This window comes from Nannospalax galili, unplaced genomic scaffold (genome assembly GCF_000622305.1).
Source record: "Nannospalax galili isolate Female #2095 unplaced genomic scaffold, S.galili_v1.0 scaffold1230, whole genome shotgun sequence".
Lineage (NCBI taxonomy): Eukaryota > Metazoa > Chordata > Mammalia > Rodentia > Spalacidae > Nannospalax > Nannospalax galili.
Genome location: NW_008329135.1, coordinates 1,291,733 through 1,308,424, shown reverse-complemented (window position 1 = coordinate 1,308,424; position 16,692 = coordinate 1,291,733). Strand labels below are relative to the sequence as shown.

The 16,692-nt window shown below is 42.5% G+C and overlaps 1 protein-coding gene across 3 annotated transcripts in view; it reads right to left on the bottom strand.

The window, feature by feature from the left end:
• Nucleotides 1-1,695: 1,695 nt before the first annotated feature.
• Nucleotides 1,696-16,692, bottom strand: part of Pik3c2g (phosphatidylinositol-4-phosphate 3-kinase catalytic subunit type 2 gamma) — a 402,869-nt gene continuing 387,872 nt past the window's right edge. For 2 of the 3 annotated variants that reach the window (XM_029563391.1, XM_029563394.1), the window contains 2 exons: nt 16,564-16,689; nt 1,696-3,556 (listed from right to left, as the gene is read on the bottom strand). In XM_029563391.1, the coding sequence (XP_029419251.1) occupies nt 3,404-3,556; nt 16,564-16,689 (279 nt within the window). In that variant the 3' untranslated portion in view covers nt 1,696-3,403. The remainder of the gene's footprint in view (nt 3,557-16,563; nt 16,690-16,692) is intronic. The other variant, XM_029563392.1, reaches the window with a different exon arrangement.

Here is a 16,692-nt window from a genome sequence, read left to right as displayed (position 1 = left end):
TTTAGGTGCAGGACTGGTCTAGAATGAGGCTCTGGGTGCGGGTCACTGTCACCTCTGGAGGAGGCAGGGTTCTTTATGATGAGGGCCCCAGGGTAAATGCTCCCTTTGCTGTATTGTCAGCAAACAAAACCTGTGTTGGCATATGGTTTATTATGTAGCTTAGGGAAGAAAAATAAAATGTAAAATAAAATAGAGAATATATACAATGTTCAAATTGGTAAGCCCATAAGAAAAGGGTAGTCTGAAGAAGCAGAAAGGCTGTGGGAGTGTGGGGGCTGCACAGGTAGCCACGTCACCACAGCATCATCAGGTGGGCTTGGCAAAGACGGAGACATTTGAGGACAGTCTGATGGATGTGTGGGAATTAGAGAAGTGGACCTAAGGGACAAAAGCACATTTGGGGAGAAATAATTGGAGGATCAAAGATCCTGAAGATGAAGTGTGCCTGGGGTGCTCAGAGGATGGACAGAAGGCCAGGAGCTTGAGGAGAAGGGGGCATAAAAAGAGTGGACAGCAAAGACGGGCAGTGCTGGGAAGGCATGGTACATGGAGCCTTGTAGGTTATTTTAATGGCATGAGCTTTTGCTCTGAGATTTGAAGCCCCTGGGGAGTTGTAAACAGAAGAAGGACATCAACAGCTTAGTGGCCAGCATGCTGAGGTAAGAACATGGGGAAGACGGTGGGCACAGATGTCAGGATGGTGATTAGAAGACACTGCCGCAATCTAGGGTAACGATCAGAGCAGTAGCTTGGAGCAGAGAAGAAGCTGGTGGACAGTGGAAGTCATTGGATTTGGGGCATATTTTGAAGGCAGAGCCAATGGGAATTCCTAATTGGTTAGAATACACATGCATACGTGTATGTGTGCCTGTATGGAAGCAAAGCCAGAGATAAGGTTTTTTTTTGCCCTTAACAACTGAAGGGTGGTTTATTATTAGCTAAGAAGGAAATGGCTGTGAATAAAACATGTTTGGGGGAAATATCAGGAATACTGCTCTCAAGACGCTGGATTTGAGATATTTATTAGAGGAGGATGTTGACAGAGAACTGGACAGTCACTGCTAGAGTTTGGTAGTGGTCCTGGGCTGGAGTGCTGAAATTGGGAACTATTGGTATTCAGATGACATTTAAAGCTTTGGGAATGGACGAGACCATCAAGGTGGGGAGTGAAACTTGGTGAAGGAACGGTGTAGAAGTGAACCCAGGCCACTGCAGCATTGTGGGGATTATTAGAGGAGGATGTTGACAGAGAACTGGACAGTCACTGCTAGAGTTTGGGAGTGGTCCTGGGCTGGAGTGCTGAAATTGGGAACTACTGGTATTCAGATGACATTTAAAGCTTTGGGAATGGATGAGACCATCAAGGTGGGGGGTGAAACTTGGTGAAGGAACGGTGTAGAAGTGAGCCCAGGCCACTGCAGCATTGTGGGGGTGGGAGAATGGGGATCTGTGTAATGAAAACCCTAGAGAGACCACAATTATGAAAGGAAAACACACAGGGTGGGCCACGCTGGAAGCTACTGGGGTGAGTGTGAGGAAGACAGAGTTACTGACTGCGCCAATATTGTTGATGGAGAGATCGGATCTGGGCTGGGCACTGACCATTGGGTTCAGCTTCTAGGAAGTCTTCGGCTGATGTGGGAGGGCAAACTCCTGCGTGGATGGGTATGGGAGAAAATCAGAGCCGGAAACTGGTAACAGTAGAGGCAACCCTTTTAATGAGTTTTACTACGAAGAGGAACAGAGTATCAGATCAGCATTTGGAAGGTGATGTAGGGTAATGAAACTGTGACATGCACAGGTGGTGACTGGTTTCGGGAGGAGCACCTGCCGCTCTTGTCCGGGTGAAGCATGGAAGTGGTTCACACAGTAGGTACAGTAGCAATGGAAGACGTTGGAAGTTTCCTTTGATGGACTCTAGGAAACGAAGTCATCATTGTAAGTGAGGATAAGGGAAGACTGCACTGAGGTTTCAGCAGAGAATGAATCACCCTTGGCTGTAGAGAAGACAGCGAAAGGTGTAGGATTATACAGAGCAACGGCTTTCTGGGCTAGAACCTTCATGCATTTCAGAGGAGACCCCATTGGCCGTTAAAAGGCACTCCAGTTTTCAATGACTAATGTACAGACTTTCATATGTTATATGATTATGTAAATGACCAAAAAAAAAAAAAACCAGCTTAAATGGCTTCATTTAGTCACACACAGCAAAACACCAAGTGAAGAGAATTAAAGAAACAAAAACAACGACAGCTTAGACGGCAGATTTTATACTTTTTAAAAAAGTCTCCAGTTGACTCTCTTGAAGGATGTTGCATTTTGACTTGGATTTACCTTCTAGGCAGGTATAAATCTGTAGGATCTTCTACTCAGGTCACAGTGAGAATGATGAACGTGAGTTCAAGTATAATGGAAATACTTAACAGACAAAAAAGGTTTTGATCAGAGGTCCCCCCAAAGTTTGAGGTTTTGGAGACTGGGGATAATGAGGTTTAAAATGTGATCATTATGGGAAAGAGACAATGAAAATCAGTTAATTGTCATCAAAAGAGTTAGAAATTGCTGTACAAAGGAGCTTCTTCTAAGAATCAAATTTAAGAATTTATGAACAGGTTCAGTGAGTCGTAATCCCCACACTTAAGATGCAGAGGAAGGAGGACCACTCTAGTTTGAGACCAGCTTGGTCCACATAGCATATTCTGGGCAAGTCAGGGCTACATACAAAGCTCCATCTAAAAAAAAAATTCCCACAGGACTATGAGAAAGGGATTTGTAGGAAAGAGGGAGGGTTGATAGGAGAGGGAGGGAAATAAGAGAGGGTGGTGGGTTAGAATAACAAAAGTGCATTATGCATATGTATGGAATTATCAAACAACAAATCTAATTAATAACAAAAAATCTTGGTTATTTAAAAGATTATGGTACTTTGCTGGAGCATTCCAGATCTCTCAATAAAAATGATCATGAGTAGATAAGTAGATTGAGCATGTGTTTAAATCTGAAAACCTGTTACAGATGGACTTATCTTTTCAATTCATTGACAAGCTTTCCTTGTTTGCCATTCTTTGGAAAACTCACTGAAGGTATGCTTATTAAGTACAGGCAATTAAGCCAAGATGTGAATGTAAGTTTGATTCAAAAGGCATATTGAAATTACTTGTTCTTTCATTATTTTGCATATTGAATTTCATACAGATACTCTAAAGAGAAAAGGTTCTAAGAAACAAGGACAGCCTAGAGAATAAATAACTACAAAACACTGATTCTGTCTGAATTTCTCATGTCGTTAATATTCCTAAGTGATCTTTCTCAACAAAGATGTCTTGCTTATGTGACAGTGGGACTTAGAAGAGAAAAAAAGACCCAAGTACTTAATGAATAATGCATAAGTGCATAGCAGTGGTCAGACGATGCTGTTTCCTAGTGGGTACCACTTTTCTTCATTGAGCGGAACACTGCAGAGATGGATGTTAATTGCTCCCACAAATATAGTTTTGCTCTTCACAATAAGCATTAAGACATGTCCTTGGAGATCCAGGACTTCATCATACACCACCTAAGAACAGAAAAATGAAAGCGTCAATCAGATATGCTTGAATGCATCTTTCTTTTGAATACTGACTTTAATTTTAAAAATGCAGCTAACTGGGATGGAGGGATAGCGCAGCCGTTAAAGGCTAAGGCTAACAACCAAAAAATAAAATGCAGCCAACACCTTATACCCTGAGGGGTGGGGGCTGTGTGAATGTCAAGATCTTTCATTTCCACTGCCAGCCCTGAAAAGCCAAGGTTTTACTAATTGAACGGAGTTCAATCCTAAGAATCTTAGGATTTACTGATTCCCCTAAAATTTCCCACTGAAAAGTCAATAACACTGCAAATTATTCTTCAGGAATATCGTTATATATTCTTTAACTCTAAACTGTCCTTGAGTTTACTGGACAGCATAGGAACCTGATGTCACTTTTCTGTGTTGAAGATCTGCAAGGACAGACAGACCGTTTCTATGTTCTCACAGTAATTAAATGCGGCACAGTGATATTCCTTATGCACATGAGATAACTGTATGATTACTTCTTTTACTTAAAATTGCATGATGAAAATACATGCTTATTCAATAAATACATATGATACAAATATGAACACAAAAGGATAGAAAAAATCTGCATTTGCACCATGGGGAGATAATTGCATTAACATTTTGATGATCTTTTTGTGTTTTACACATAATTAGTTTTTAAGGGTCTGACCTGTAATTATGCTCTCTATACAGTTTTGTCCTTTTCCTTGTGATTTAATTTTATAATGGGATCTGTTCAACTATGTTTTCTAATATTCAGGAAGTAAGTTATGGTCATGACGATGGAGACCTGTGGGAGCTGGGAGACTTGAAAGTGGAGTGTCATGAAGATGAATATTCCTTATCCAACAGGAAAGGGGGGGAGCCTGGAGTGGAGATCTGCCATGGTTGCCACGGAAACATGTGGGAACACATTCAGAAAAGGAGTTTCATACAATTCTACAAATGAGCTATTTACAGGCACATTACAAGATAGAAGAAAACACTCAGTACATGCAGAACAGAAGCTGAAGAGACAGCTTGACAGGGAAGCCCTCAGACAGCTGGGCAGCCTTCTCCTGAGTGTGGATGAGGTTTCTGGGAAATTGCACAGTGTAGGCATCTATTTATGACTCCATGACATCATCAGCAAAGAACGAGGATGTGGCTCTGAGGGAGAGCCCTCAGTTATGTCCATAGCACAGAAGAAATAGGTTATCAATGAAATTAATTTCAAGATCAACCTGATCGTGTTCCTGAACAATAACTTACTAATCAGACAAGCAATAAGTTATCTGCCTAAGCCAACCACTTCCTCCTACAGAACCTCACTTCTGTTCCACACAGGAAGCTACCTTTGAGTTCTTTTACGTTTCTGTGTTCCAGCTTTGGAGTTCTCTTGGGGCAATGAAGGATTTTAAAGAGTATCTTCAACATTTCAAAATTCTCCCCCTGTGACTCATGTTCTTTAAAGTTGGATGTCCAGTGCTACCCAGAAATTCATCTAGAACTTCAGGGTAACCTCCTTTTTCTTCCCTCCATAGTGGCCACTTCAAACTGTCTGGGTTATCCTTCCTTTCTCCTTCCCAAACGGACTCTCCGCAGATGATCTCCTCATTTGCCTTACAGAGAAAACAGCTGAGGGAAACTTCGAAGTGTTTCTGGGTACAAAGCACAAAGATGCAAAAATTCTAAACCTTTGGACTCGATGAATTATATAAATACCTTCTAAAATGTAATTGTAAACAAAATGTATCAGTAGTTTTTATTAGCCTGACTCTGTTGTCAACTGTGTATTCTTTTAAAAAAAGGATCTATTTTTATTTTATGTGTATAAGTGTTTTGCCTGCATGTATGTAAGTGCACTATGTGTGTGTAATACTTGCAGGGACCAGAAGAGCATCGTATCCTCTGGATATGTGGATGCTGGGAACAAAACCCGGGTCCTTTGCAAGAGCAACCAGTGCTCTTAACTGCTGAACCATCTCTCCAGCCCTTTCAATTGTGTGTTCCTGCATGGTGGGGATAGGTAAAAGAAAGACTGCTTCAGATCTTACTGTATATATTTAACGTACTCAACACTAAGAAATCATCACTTAAAATATCCATTAACTAACTATGCTAATAGGAGGAGCTTATTTTTGAATATTGCATCAGCAGGCATAGAAAAACTCTTCCAGACAAAATTGATTTTCCGACATACCCAGTAAGCAGAAACCCTCAGGAAGTGACATTGGGGAACACATATTTTTCCACTTCAAATGCAAATATTTGAACTTCCAAAGCTTATATCACTTAACAGAGTTTAAGCCATTCTTCATCAATTCAAATGCAAAATTATTTTCTTAAAGTTACTGAAGTTTTCTAAACTTGTAACTAATATATAGCATAGATGGCATGTAATACTTTTTTTTTTGTTTTGGTCTTTTTGAGACAGGGTCTCCCTGTAGCCCCAGCTGTCCTGGAACTCACTATGTGGACCAGGCTGGCCTTGAACTCACAGAGATCCACCTGCCTCTGCCTCCTGAGTGCTGGGATTTAAGGCATGAGCTACCACGTCCTGCATAACTCTTAATGTAATAATTGGGATGAGAAGAACACAGATGAAAGTATTCTTTGAGATGTTTTTCACCAGATGATTTAATAAGTATTCTGCTTTCATAAAAACAGAATAAAGAATGAATACCTTTTTAAAATTAAACTTTATAATTTGTTTCTTAGCCATAAACATGAGGCACGTCTTCAGTAACTCTGACAGATACCAAATTTGTGGCCTTGGAATTGTTACATCCAATAGCAAGCCTTTAATAGAATGTGTGTCTATTAACTTGTATACAAGCGTTCACTGTACATTATTTGACACAAGGATCTGGCAAAGAATCCTAAAGTGTACTCCTGTCATGCAGTGTCCACGGAGGTCAGAAGAGGGCGTGGGATACTCTGGCACTGGAGTTACAGACAGTTATTAGCCACCATGTGGGTGTTGGGAATTGAACCTAAGTCCTCTGCAAGAGCAACCAGTGCTCTTAACTGCTGAGCCATCTCCCCAGTCCCAAGACAGTATTCTATGGAGGCACGAACTTGGGATTAAGGACCAGCCAGTTCTGAGGCTGCAAATAACTTGTGTGACCTCTGGTCTTGTGTATCTTCATTTCCAAATGTAGGTCTGTGTCACCAAATGAAGGGATGCCTTTGAGAAGAGTGTCACTGGGTGACTTTTGCCCTTGTATGAACATCAGATGAAGATGTCTACATTGTCACACATGATAGAATCTTCGGGGAACCACTGTCTTTTATGTGGCCCATCATTATCTGAAACGTAATGCTTAGCTGTACAAGTTCATCAACTTTGAACATCAAAAGGGTTGGGTCTAGGGAGATAGCTTGGCCAGTAAGACACAAGGACCTCAGCTACACCCCCAGAACCCACTTAAACAAAAACAAGTATGGAAGTGCTTATAATCTCAGTTTATACTCAGCCCTGGGGAGGTGGAGATGGCCTCATCTTTGCTGCTCAGCTAGCCTAGACTAGTTGGGGAGTTCCAGACCAGTGAGAGACTGTCTTTATAAAAATGAGGAAGGCTGGAGATATGATCAACAGTTAAGAGCCCTGATTGCTCTTGTAGAGAACCCAGGTTCAGTACTCAGCACCCAGATGAAGCTCTCAACCATCTGTAACTCAAGTTCCAGGGATCCAACATCCTCTTCTGGCTTCTGCCGGCATTACACACATATGGTACAACTGCATACATGAGGTAAAACATTCATACATATAAAAAATTAAAATTGATTAATTACAAAAGGTGTTGGATAGCACCTGAGCAGTGAGTGGACCTCTAGCCTCCATACATATACATGCACACAGATGTGCATGCAACCTGCACTTATGTAGACTTGCACACACACACACACACACACACACACACACACATGCCCTGCAAGAAATATTATTTCAAAAGATTTATTTGTTTAGTTTAGTTTATATACATGTGTGTACGTGCTGGAAAGCTTTAGCTGTCACCTAACACACTTGGGAAGAGGGAACCTCTAGTGGGGAATTTCCTCTATCGGACTGGCCTTTGGGCGTGTGTGTGAGGCATTTTCCTGATTGGTGTGGGAAGGCCCAGCCCACTGTGGGCGGTGCCACCCCTGGGCTGGTGGTCCTGTCTGGGTTGTATAAGAAAGCAGGCTGAGTACAGGCTGGAGAAACAAGCCAGTAGGCAGTGTTCCTCCATGGTCTATGCTCCAGGTTCCTGCCCTGACTTCCCGCCTTGGCTTCCCTTGATGATGGACTGTGCTGTAAGCCAAATAAAACCTTCCCTTCCCAAGTTGGTTTTGTTCAGTATATTTATCACAGCAATAGAGAGTAACTAGAACAGTGTGTGTAGGTGTGCCTGAGTGTACATATGTGCACTGTGTGTGTGCAGGCATGCCTTGATGGCTCTGGGAACTGACCCCTTTGGAAAGGCAGCTAGCGCTCTTAGCCACCAAGACATCACTCCAGCTCTAAGAGATTTTTCAGTGTTTGTTTTTAAATATTTTATTTATTATTTTTATTTTATGTGTGTGAGTGTATTGCCTGCATATGTGTAAGTGCACCTGCTGGAACTGGAGTTATGGATGGTTGTTGGCTACCATGTGGGCACTGGGAACTGAACCCAGGTCCTCTCCAAGAGCGGCCAGAGCTCTTAACTATGGAACCATCTCTCCAAGCCTAAAGAGATTTTTTAAAAATATATTTTTATAGATCATTTGAGAATTTCATACAATGTATTTTGATCATATTTAGACCTCCTCCCTCATTTCCCCCAACCCCTTATTACCCCCTCCCCTGTCTTCATGTCATATTTTTCGTATTTTTTTAAGGGCCACAAAGTCTAATCTGTGCTCCCCAAGTGCTCTTGGGCATGGGTCCATTGTTTGGAATCTGGTCAACCTACCAGGCATCACACCCTTAAACAGAACTGTCTCTCCTTCTTCAGTAGCTATCAGTTGTCATCAGACCCTCAGCTAGGGCTGGGATTCACACCCACCTCCCTTCACACACACATCCACACTGAGCTTTTGTCTGACTTGGGCTTGCACATGTCTTGTGCATGCTGTTGTAAGTTCTGCAAGAGCTCTTAAGGAATGCAGAGCATATAACATTCCTGCTCTGTTCTGTCTAACTTTCCCTTTATATTTTTTCAGGACAATAGCTAATGCAAGAATATTGTAGAATACATTGACTGCAATGATGTGATTCTATTATAGGATAGAAATTCTGTGTTCATAATGGATCTTTTACCGATGATGGTCTTTAATAAGATGCTGGAGATAAGCGAGTGTGAAAAGCAATGGTTTGGGGACTCGAATCGCAGCTCTGTTTCTCAAAGTTGTCACAGAAATGCCCTGAGCCACCTGCCCCTGATCCAAGTGTACCGTGGGATTTCTGTATGACAGAGGAATTCAGGGAGAGTGTTGGCCAGACTTGCTGGGATGCACTCTGTGAAGTGTCAAATAGGCAAGCTTGCCTTGGTATTTGAAGGATGGAGCTGGAACCTTTGAGCAGGGTCCCTGACCTGCCTCCCCTATGTCTGGGAATTAAGAACCGAGAGGCCTAAGAATGAAAATGGGAACTATTTTAATGAAAAGCTCCGTAGGACATTGATATTCAATGTGTTTTATCTCCTCTCTATCCTTCCAAGAGATTTATACATAGAGGGGAGGGAGGCTTTTCTCTCTCACCTCATAGCCGTTGCAAGGTTTTGGCAGTTTGAAGAATCTCGGCTTCGGTGAGTGGCTCATGCAGTGAGTGGGCTTCAGTAGAGGGACGAGGGGAGCTATTTAAAACACAGTGAATGCCATGTGCTAAGTCTCTGGGCTCTTTAATAAGCTCTAGGCCTCCCAGTGAGAACATCTGTGATGGGTGTCCTTGAAGATGCTCAGAGATCAACCAAGGGCTTGGTTCAGAGATGGATGGGATCCTACATTACAACTGAGGGCCAGGGACAGTGAAAGCAGATTTCACATTGAGTTTACCTTTTGTGCACCTCTTATACCAACTGCTGTATCGATACAGACACAGAACATGATAGGAGCAAACTTAGACTATTTGGCCCATTTCTGTCTCGTAGCTTTCTAAATTTAACCAGGCTGAACTGGCTATCGGCCTCTTACTGTCCCCATGATCGCTCTCGATCAAGCCATGGCTGCACAGGTTGCTTTAGATGCCTAGATGCCTGCAGGTTTGGATTTTGTGCGCACTAGGATTGCCCCCGTGATCACCCTGTGTGGACTCTGTTTCTTTTAGTTGCGTTTTTTTGTTTTTTTTTTTGTTTTTTTTTGGTCTTTTTGAAACAGGGTCTCCCTGTAGTAGGGCTGGCTTAGAACTCACTATGTAGACCTGCCTGGCCTTGAACTCACGGAGATCTGCCTGCCTCTGCCTCCTCCCAAGTGCTGGGATTAAAGGCATGCACCACCGCAAATGCAAATTGTGTGTGTTTGTGCCTCAAGCAGGGTTCAGCTGGGAAAAATATTGTAGTAACTTTGAATCACTAGGCCATGGATATTTGAGGATAGAGGATTTCATCAAAGCCATCAGAACATTTATGTCCACACCAAGAATTCTAAAATAAGCTTCATACACACGTACTTACTGCTGTTTATCAAACCATAAAGCTTTCAGTGGATTCGATTCTAATTTGATAAAGTTATGCTGCTCGTCTGGTGGCTTATTGTGAAGTGTCTTCTTAGATCCCAAGCTCCAAAGTACAGCATGGAGGTGGAGAAGTTTGATTCTGTTTCAACAGTGATAGGCTCACTGTGTGTGTGCACATGTGTATGTGTGTGTATATGTCTGTGTGTATGTATGCATGTGCGTATGTGTATGCATATATATATGTGTGCGCATATGTGTGTATGTGTGTATCTGTGTGTATGTATGTGTGTGTATATGTGTGTCTCTGTGTGTATATGTGTATGTGTGTGTATGTGTTTATGTGTGTACATGTGTCTGAATGTATGTAAATGTGTCTAGGTGTATGTGTGTGAGTGCATGCGTGTGTGTGTGTGTGTGTGTGTGTGTGTGTGTGTGTGCATGTGGCATGTGGTAGCCAGAAGACAATCTCTGATGCTTTCCTCAGGCAACAACCATCTTGTCTTTTAGAAAGATTTTTATTTTTAGGTGTATGAATATATGTGAACCACATATGTGACTGGAGCCAACAGAGGCCAGAAGAGAACATGGGATCCCCTGGAAGTGGAGTCATGGATGGTTGTTAGCTGCCATGTGGGTGCTGGGAACTGAACCCAGGTCCTCTGCAAGAACAGTCAGTGCTCTTAACTGCTGAGCCATCGCTCCAGCTGTCCACCTTTTCTTTTGAGACAAGGTCTCTGGAAAGTTTCTTGATAGTGTGGTAGGAAACAGGTTCCATATTTTTTGAATGTGTATCTCTAGCTATGGACAGACATTGTAATGAATAATAAAACATCAAAATATCTTTCCTTACTAATCTAGAGAATATTGGGGTGTGCCTGTATAAATATTAATGTTTCATATACATTTTCATTCTACACATACATGCAGCATCACATATAACACTACCTGAAATATTTAAAGGCATAGCTTTCTAGAAGTAACTAAGTATTACAGTTACGAAGGAAGATGAAATTCTTTTTTCCATCCCAGGAGAGGACTAAGTCAAAGGTTACAGAGTAATGAAAGAGCTTGAGGTAAGAGCATGCACAGAGTTCACAGTGGGCAGACAAGGAAGGGCAGGATGGCTGGCTGCAAGGGCCCGTTGAACTGCTCTCCGCCCCCAAGGGAATGACAGGCCATCCTGAGAACATTGCTAAGTGCAGGGAAGAAAACGGTTTTGAGAAATAAGTATTTTGGACTGACTTTTGACAAATGTGCTGAAGACATTCAATGAAGGAATTGTTTTTATAACAAAGGGTTCTGGGATAATTCCCAGTCATGGGGCATAATGTACTTAAAGACAAAATGTGAAACTATAAAACTTATAAAGGACAAGAGAAAAACCTTTGAGATTCGATGGTAGACAAGTTGGTGGATTTGACACCAGATCCAAATCCATGAATTGAAAAGATCGTGGAATTTAACCAACAAGCCAGACAAAATCCCAGCATGGATGGGGAGGTGAGCAAGAAAGCCCAGCCCTAGCTGAAGATCTTTTGGTAGTTGATAGTTGCTGGGAGAAGGAGAGTCAGTTTTCTTTAGGGGTCTGATGCCTGATAGGCTGGCCAGACCCCAAAGGACAGACCATAATACCCAAGACCATTTGAGGAACACAGATTAACTTTTAAAAACAGAAAAATAATAATAGAGGACATGAAGTCAGAGTGGCTAATGGGGTAGGGGTAGGGATGAGCGAGGGGATCTGAATGTGATCAAAATACATTGTATGGAATTCTTAAGAATCAATAAAAGCACAAAAGCCCAGAGAAGCAGGGCAAAGACACATTACAGACTGGGGGAAGATCTCTGCAGAATAGGCATCTCACAGAGACTAGTGTCCAAGCTTTACAGAACTCTCCAAACTCAGGAATAGAATGCAAATACTTCAAGTACAAAGTAGTGAGACATGAAGAGGCATTTCCCCAAGATTTATAGGTTGTAATGAAGCCTATGGAAAGAAGCCCAGCATCCATAGTCATTAAATGATTGTGAACCCAAACCACAATGGGAAGCTACTAGCCACTTATGAAAACTGCAAGTAAACACGAGACACTGGAGGGAAGACAGAACTGGATCACACGTGTCACCAGTGGGCATGTACCATGGCACAGTAGTCTTCCTTTATGGACTAGGGGTACATCCCAAGATCACCAGGAGTCACCCGAAGTGGTTGATGATAGTAAGCCCAAAGCAGGCTTTATTTTTTTACGAGTATACATGTATGCCTGTGACAAGGCTTAATTTGTAACTCAGGCCCAGGAAGAGATGAAGAACATTTACCACTAAGAGAACAATTTGGACAACACACTGCAGAAATCATATCGATGAGGCCTCTTCCCATCAAGTATCTTGCTATACTGTACACACCCTTCTTGTGATGACGTGAGCTGATACTTGCAAGAAGTACTTGATGGGTTTCTTGCAGATCTATGTGGCCAGTAAGGGCTACTCTTGGGCTTTGGGGCCACGATGAAGTGCAATCAGGTTTCCTGTGCTCCATGACACTGTGACAGTCAATCTGATAGCTATTGAGAAAGCTAAGCGACCAAGGGGTGCCGTATATACCTGATGGATATGCTGAACAAGAGGCATGTTCATGACCCCCGCAGAGTGGAGTAGGGTGGTGTGGAATTTCACCATACAACTCGGGATGATATATAATTTAAAACATAGGATTGTTTATTTCTGGGATTTTCTACTTCATATTTTAAGACTGGTTGACTGTGGTGAACTGACATGGAAGAAAGTGAGACTGCAAGTAAGAAGGGAATACAGTACACCTCTGAAAAAGGTCTGGTGGTTTCTTATAAACAATGGAATTACCATGTGCCCTAGCAATTATACTCTCAGATTTTTGTGTTACAGAAATTACAATTTATGCTCACATAAAACCTGTTCTTCAATGTTCATAGCTAGTTTATTCCCAATAATGTCCAGGTGTAAAGATCCTAGATGCCTTTTCCTGTAGATGAATCGTCAGACTGTAGTATCTCCACACCATGGAATACTACTAAGCAGTGTAAAGGAACAGTTCACAGTAGGCAGGAAGGGCAGAGTGGAATGACTGGCTGGAGGGCACCATTAGGACTGTGTACAGATATTTAGGTGAACCTATAAGGAGTCACAGCGACTAAAAAGTCTGTGGTGGTGAATCTAGATCGTATTAGAATCGCCATGGAAATAAACCTCTGGGAATGTCTGTGAGAGAGTTTCTAGATTAGATTTACTGACGTAGGAAGACTCGCCCTAAATGTGGACAACAACTGTTCCATGGGCTGGGGTTCTAGAATGAGTAAAAAATGAGGACGCACCAGCGTTCATCTCTCTCTGCCTCCTGACTGCTGGCACACTGTGTGGACAGCTGCCCAGGCTCCTGCTGCCACGCCTTCCCCACCTTGCTGGACTGCACCTCTGTCAACCAGAAAAAACCCTTCTTTCCTTAAGCTGCTTTGGCTAGGTATTTGGTTACACCAATGAGGAAAGTAAATAATAAAAAGCCAATCTCAGAATGTTATAAATTCTATAATTCCTATGATGCAACATTTGCAACGATAAATTCACAGGGATGGAGATACGGTGCTGGTGCTCCAGGTAGCTTCCTAATTAGTAGTTGGTCTCTGTTCACAAGAAGGAGAGGGCAGAGAAGTTAGAGAAAGGCAGGCATCTGTGGCTGTCTTAGGGTGCTCCTGGTAATCCTCAGGAGGGAACTGCTCTATGCCTTAACTGTGGGTAGTCACACGAGCCTGTGACATAACTGCACAGAACCAAACACACATGTGCCAAAGTGGACACATGAGGCTGGTGAAAGTAGAAAGAGGATTATCCTGGGGCCGATTTCCTGGTGCTGATGCATAATATAGTTAGGATAATTGTTGCACCAGGGGAAAGTGGTCCAGGAGCATTGGAGGTACTCTGTATTTTCTTATGACTTCACATAAATCTATAATTATCTACAAGATATCAGAGTGATGCTCTTCCAAGATGTAACAAGAAAGTTACCAAGTTAAAATTTAAAGGATTATGAATGCCACATTTAAATTTTTGGTTATTTGGCCTCAAGGAACCTTCAAATAATTGAAGTGGAGGAGTAATAAAACTAGCTACTGAAAGACACCTTATCTAGAAATGTAAAAGACTTAAGAAAAACAGTTCACAGTACAGGAGGCAGAGAAGGGCTATTGCAATGGTTAAAAACAAGGACTTCAGACAAAGAATTCATGAGGAAGGAGGGCTGTTCTGGAGGGAGAGACTGCTTTGTAGTTAGTTTGGACCTGTGAGTGAGGGAGAAGGAGGTGTCCTTAGAAAATATCTTTCGAACCTATACAGACCAAGCCAGTCAAGGGTGCAGCATGGATGGGGGAAGGGCTCACAAGGCCCCACCCCTAACTGGGGGTGGACAGGGAGCCATTTTTCTTTGGGGGCATGGTCATTGTAGTGGGTAGCCCCATACCCATACCCACACAGGTGACACTAAATAGACTCAGTGATCTATAAATGTATACATGCATGAAATTATCTAGGAATAAACAATATTCAAAGGCAGTGTCTTTTGGGACGGCAAAGAAGTAAGCCTGCCTCCCATGTACCCAGGAGACATTCAAGTGAAGATCTCTAGTAATGAGGAAGGGATACAGACTAAAAGCTTGAGAGAAACAGGTGTGGTGGTGTCCACCTGTGATCCCACCATCTGGGAGGTGGAGGCAAGAGGATCAGAGGTTCAGGTCATCCTTTGCTACGTAGTGAGTTGCAGGCTAGTCTGGGGTATATGAGATCGTACCTTTAAAAAAATTTTTAACAAAAGCTTGAGAGAGAAAGCAGAGCTTGGGGAATCAATTCAGGCACAGTCTACAGAGATGATACTAGAAAACTTATGAATATATCCAGTAATTTTGAGAGGCTCTATCCCTGTTCTTTGATATCCACTGGGGACTAATTCTAGGACTCCAGAGGTTCCCCCAAACCCAAGGTAATACAATGGGTAGTTTGCATATAACCTGAGCACGTAATTCCTAACGTAATAGAATGCGAATAAATCATTGTTTCGTGTATTGCCTAGGGGGTAATCGTAAGGAAAGAATGCAGTCCAGGTCAGTATCCACACATACAAAAGCTGTTTTCATCAGGGCTGATTGAATCTTTGGATACAGACCCTGCAGCTAGAGAGGGCTGATTGCATTTGAAGGGGAGGCGAGGGTAGACCTTGGAACATTAGCAAATAGCGTTTTAAGAGGAAGACTAGCAGTGAATGAAAATGAGATAGTGCTTAGAGAAAAACAGAAGGAAGTTAAGAAAAGGTCGAACTTGCAGAGAAGAGAGGTTTCAAGAATCAGGGTGCATGGCTGTCAATACACACCAGCAGGGAGAGGCCAGCCGCAGGGCTCATTGGATGTAGCAATTAGGAGCCTGTAGATGCCACTTAAGGGAAGGTCTAGCAATAAAGGTTTGAATCCACATTACAGTGGATCGGATTAAAGGGTGAGAAGGTCGCGGTGGAGAGCTGAGTGTGAGTTAATTTTGTGAAAGTTTAGAGGTAATGGCAAAGGAAAGAAAGTTTGCTCTGAAAAGTGAGGTCAGAGCCAACACGTTTTGTAATCCTAGCGCCCGGGAGACTCAGGCAGGAGGATCCCTGCTCTGTCTGAGCCAGCCTGGGCTACATAGTAAGACCTTGACTCAACAAACCAAACAAACAAGATGCTGAGACAGCAAGGGGTGGAGCAGGGTGTCTTTGATGCTTAAAAAATTCTGAGTAAACCGTCGGGTGGATGACACAGCAAGAAATTAAAGAGGGGGGGAGGGGTCAAATAATCCAGTTAGGAAGCTGTGTGTAAACTGTGTATTCCAAACGACCTGGAGAGCTGTTTGCGACATGGGTTAACTTGGATTTGTATTTTGCATGTTCATTGTTTCATTTTGTCAAAAGAGATCTTTTTAGAGTTGCGGCTATTTGCAAGGCAGCCTGTGATAAAATTACTAGGTAAAGGAAAATCAAGTTCATGAGAGTAAGGTTAAGAAGAAAAAGATGGACTCAGGGAAAAATGCAACAAAGTCAGGGGAAAGTTAGGCCGCAAAGCAGGCCTCCTGTTCCTGCTGGAGTTAGTCACAGTTCCGAAAACTGGTTCATAGAGCTTTGAAAACAGAGCTGCATTTTTTCAGTTCCCACAGCCTGTAGAACAGAGCTCAGCACTCTGGGACTATTTTGGGTAGTATCATTCCTTTATGGAACAGTACTGCCAATTACTGAAAATTTTCCATATTTCGTTGCAAAGCTGAAAAAAAGCAGTTAGAAAAATACGAAATGCTCGGACAGGAGATAAATCATACTTACAATTTCATTGTAAGTGGGGTCGGTACATTTTGAAACAGACTTTGTTTTCCTCCTACGAACTTCACTGGGATATGGCAGAAGATAAAATTCAACATGAGCACTGGGCGCAGAGCCATCTGGGAGATACTG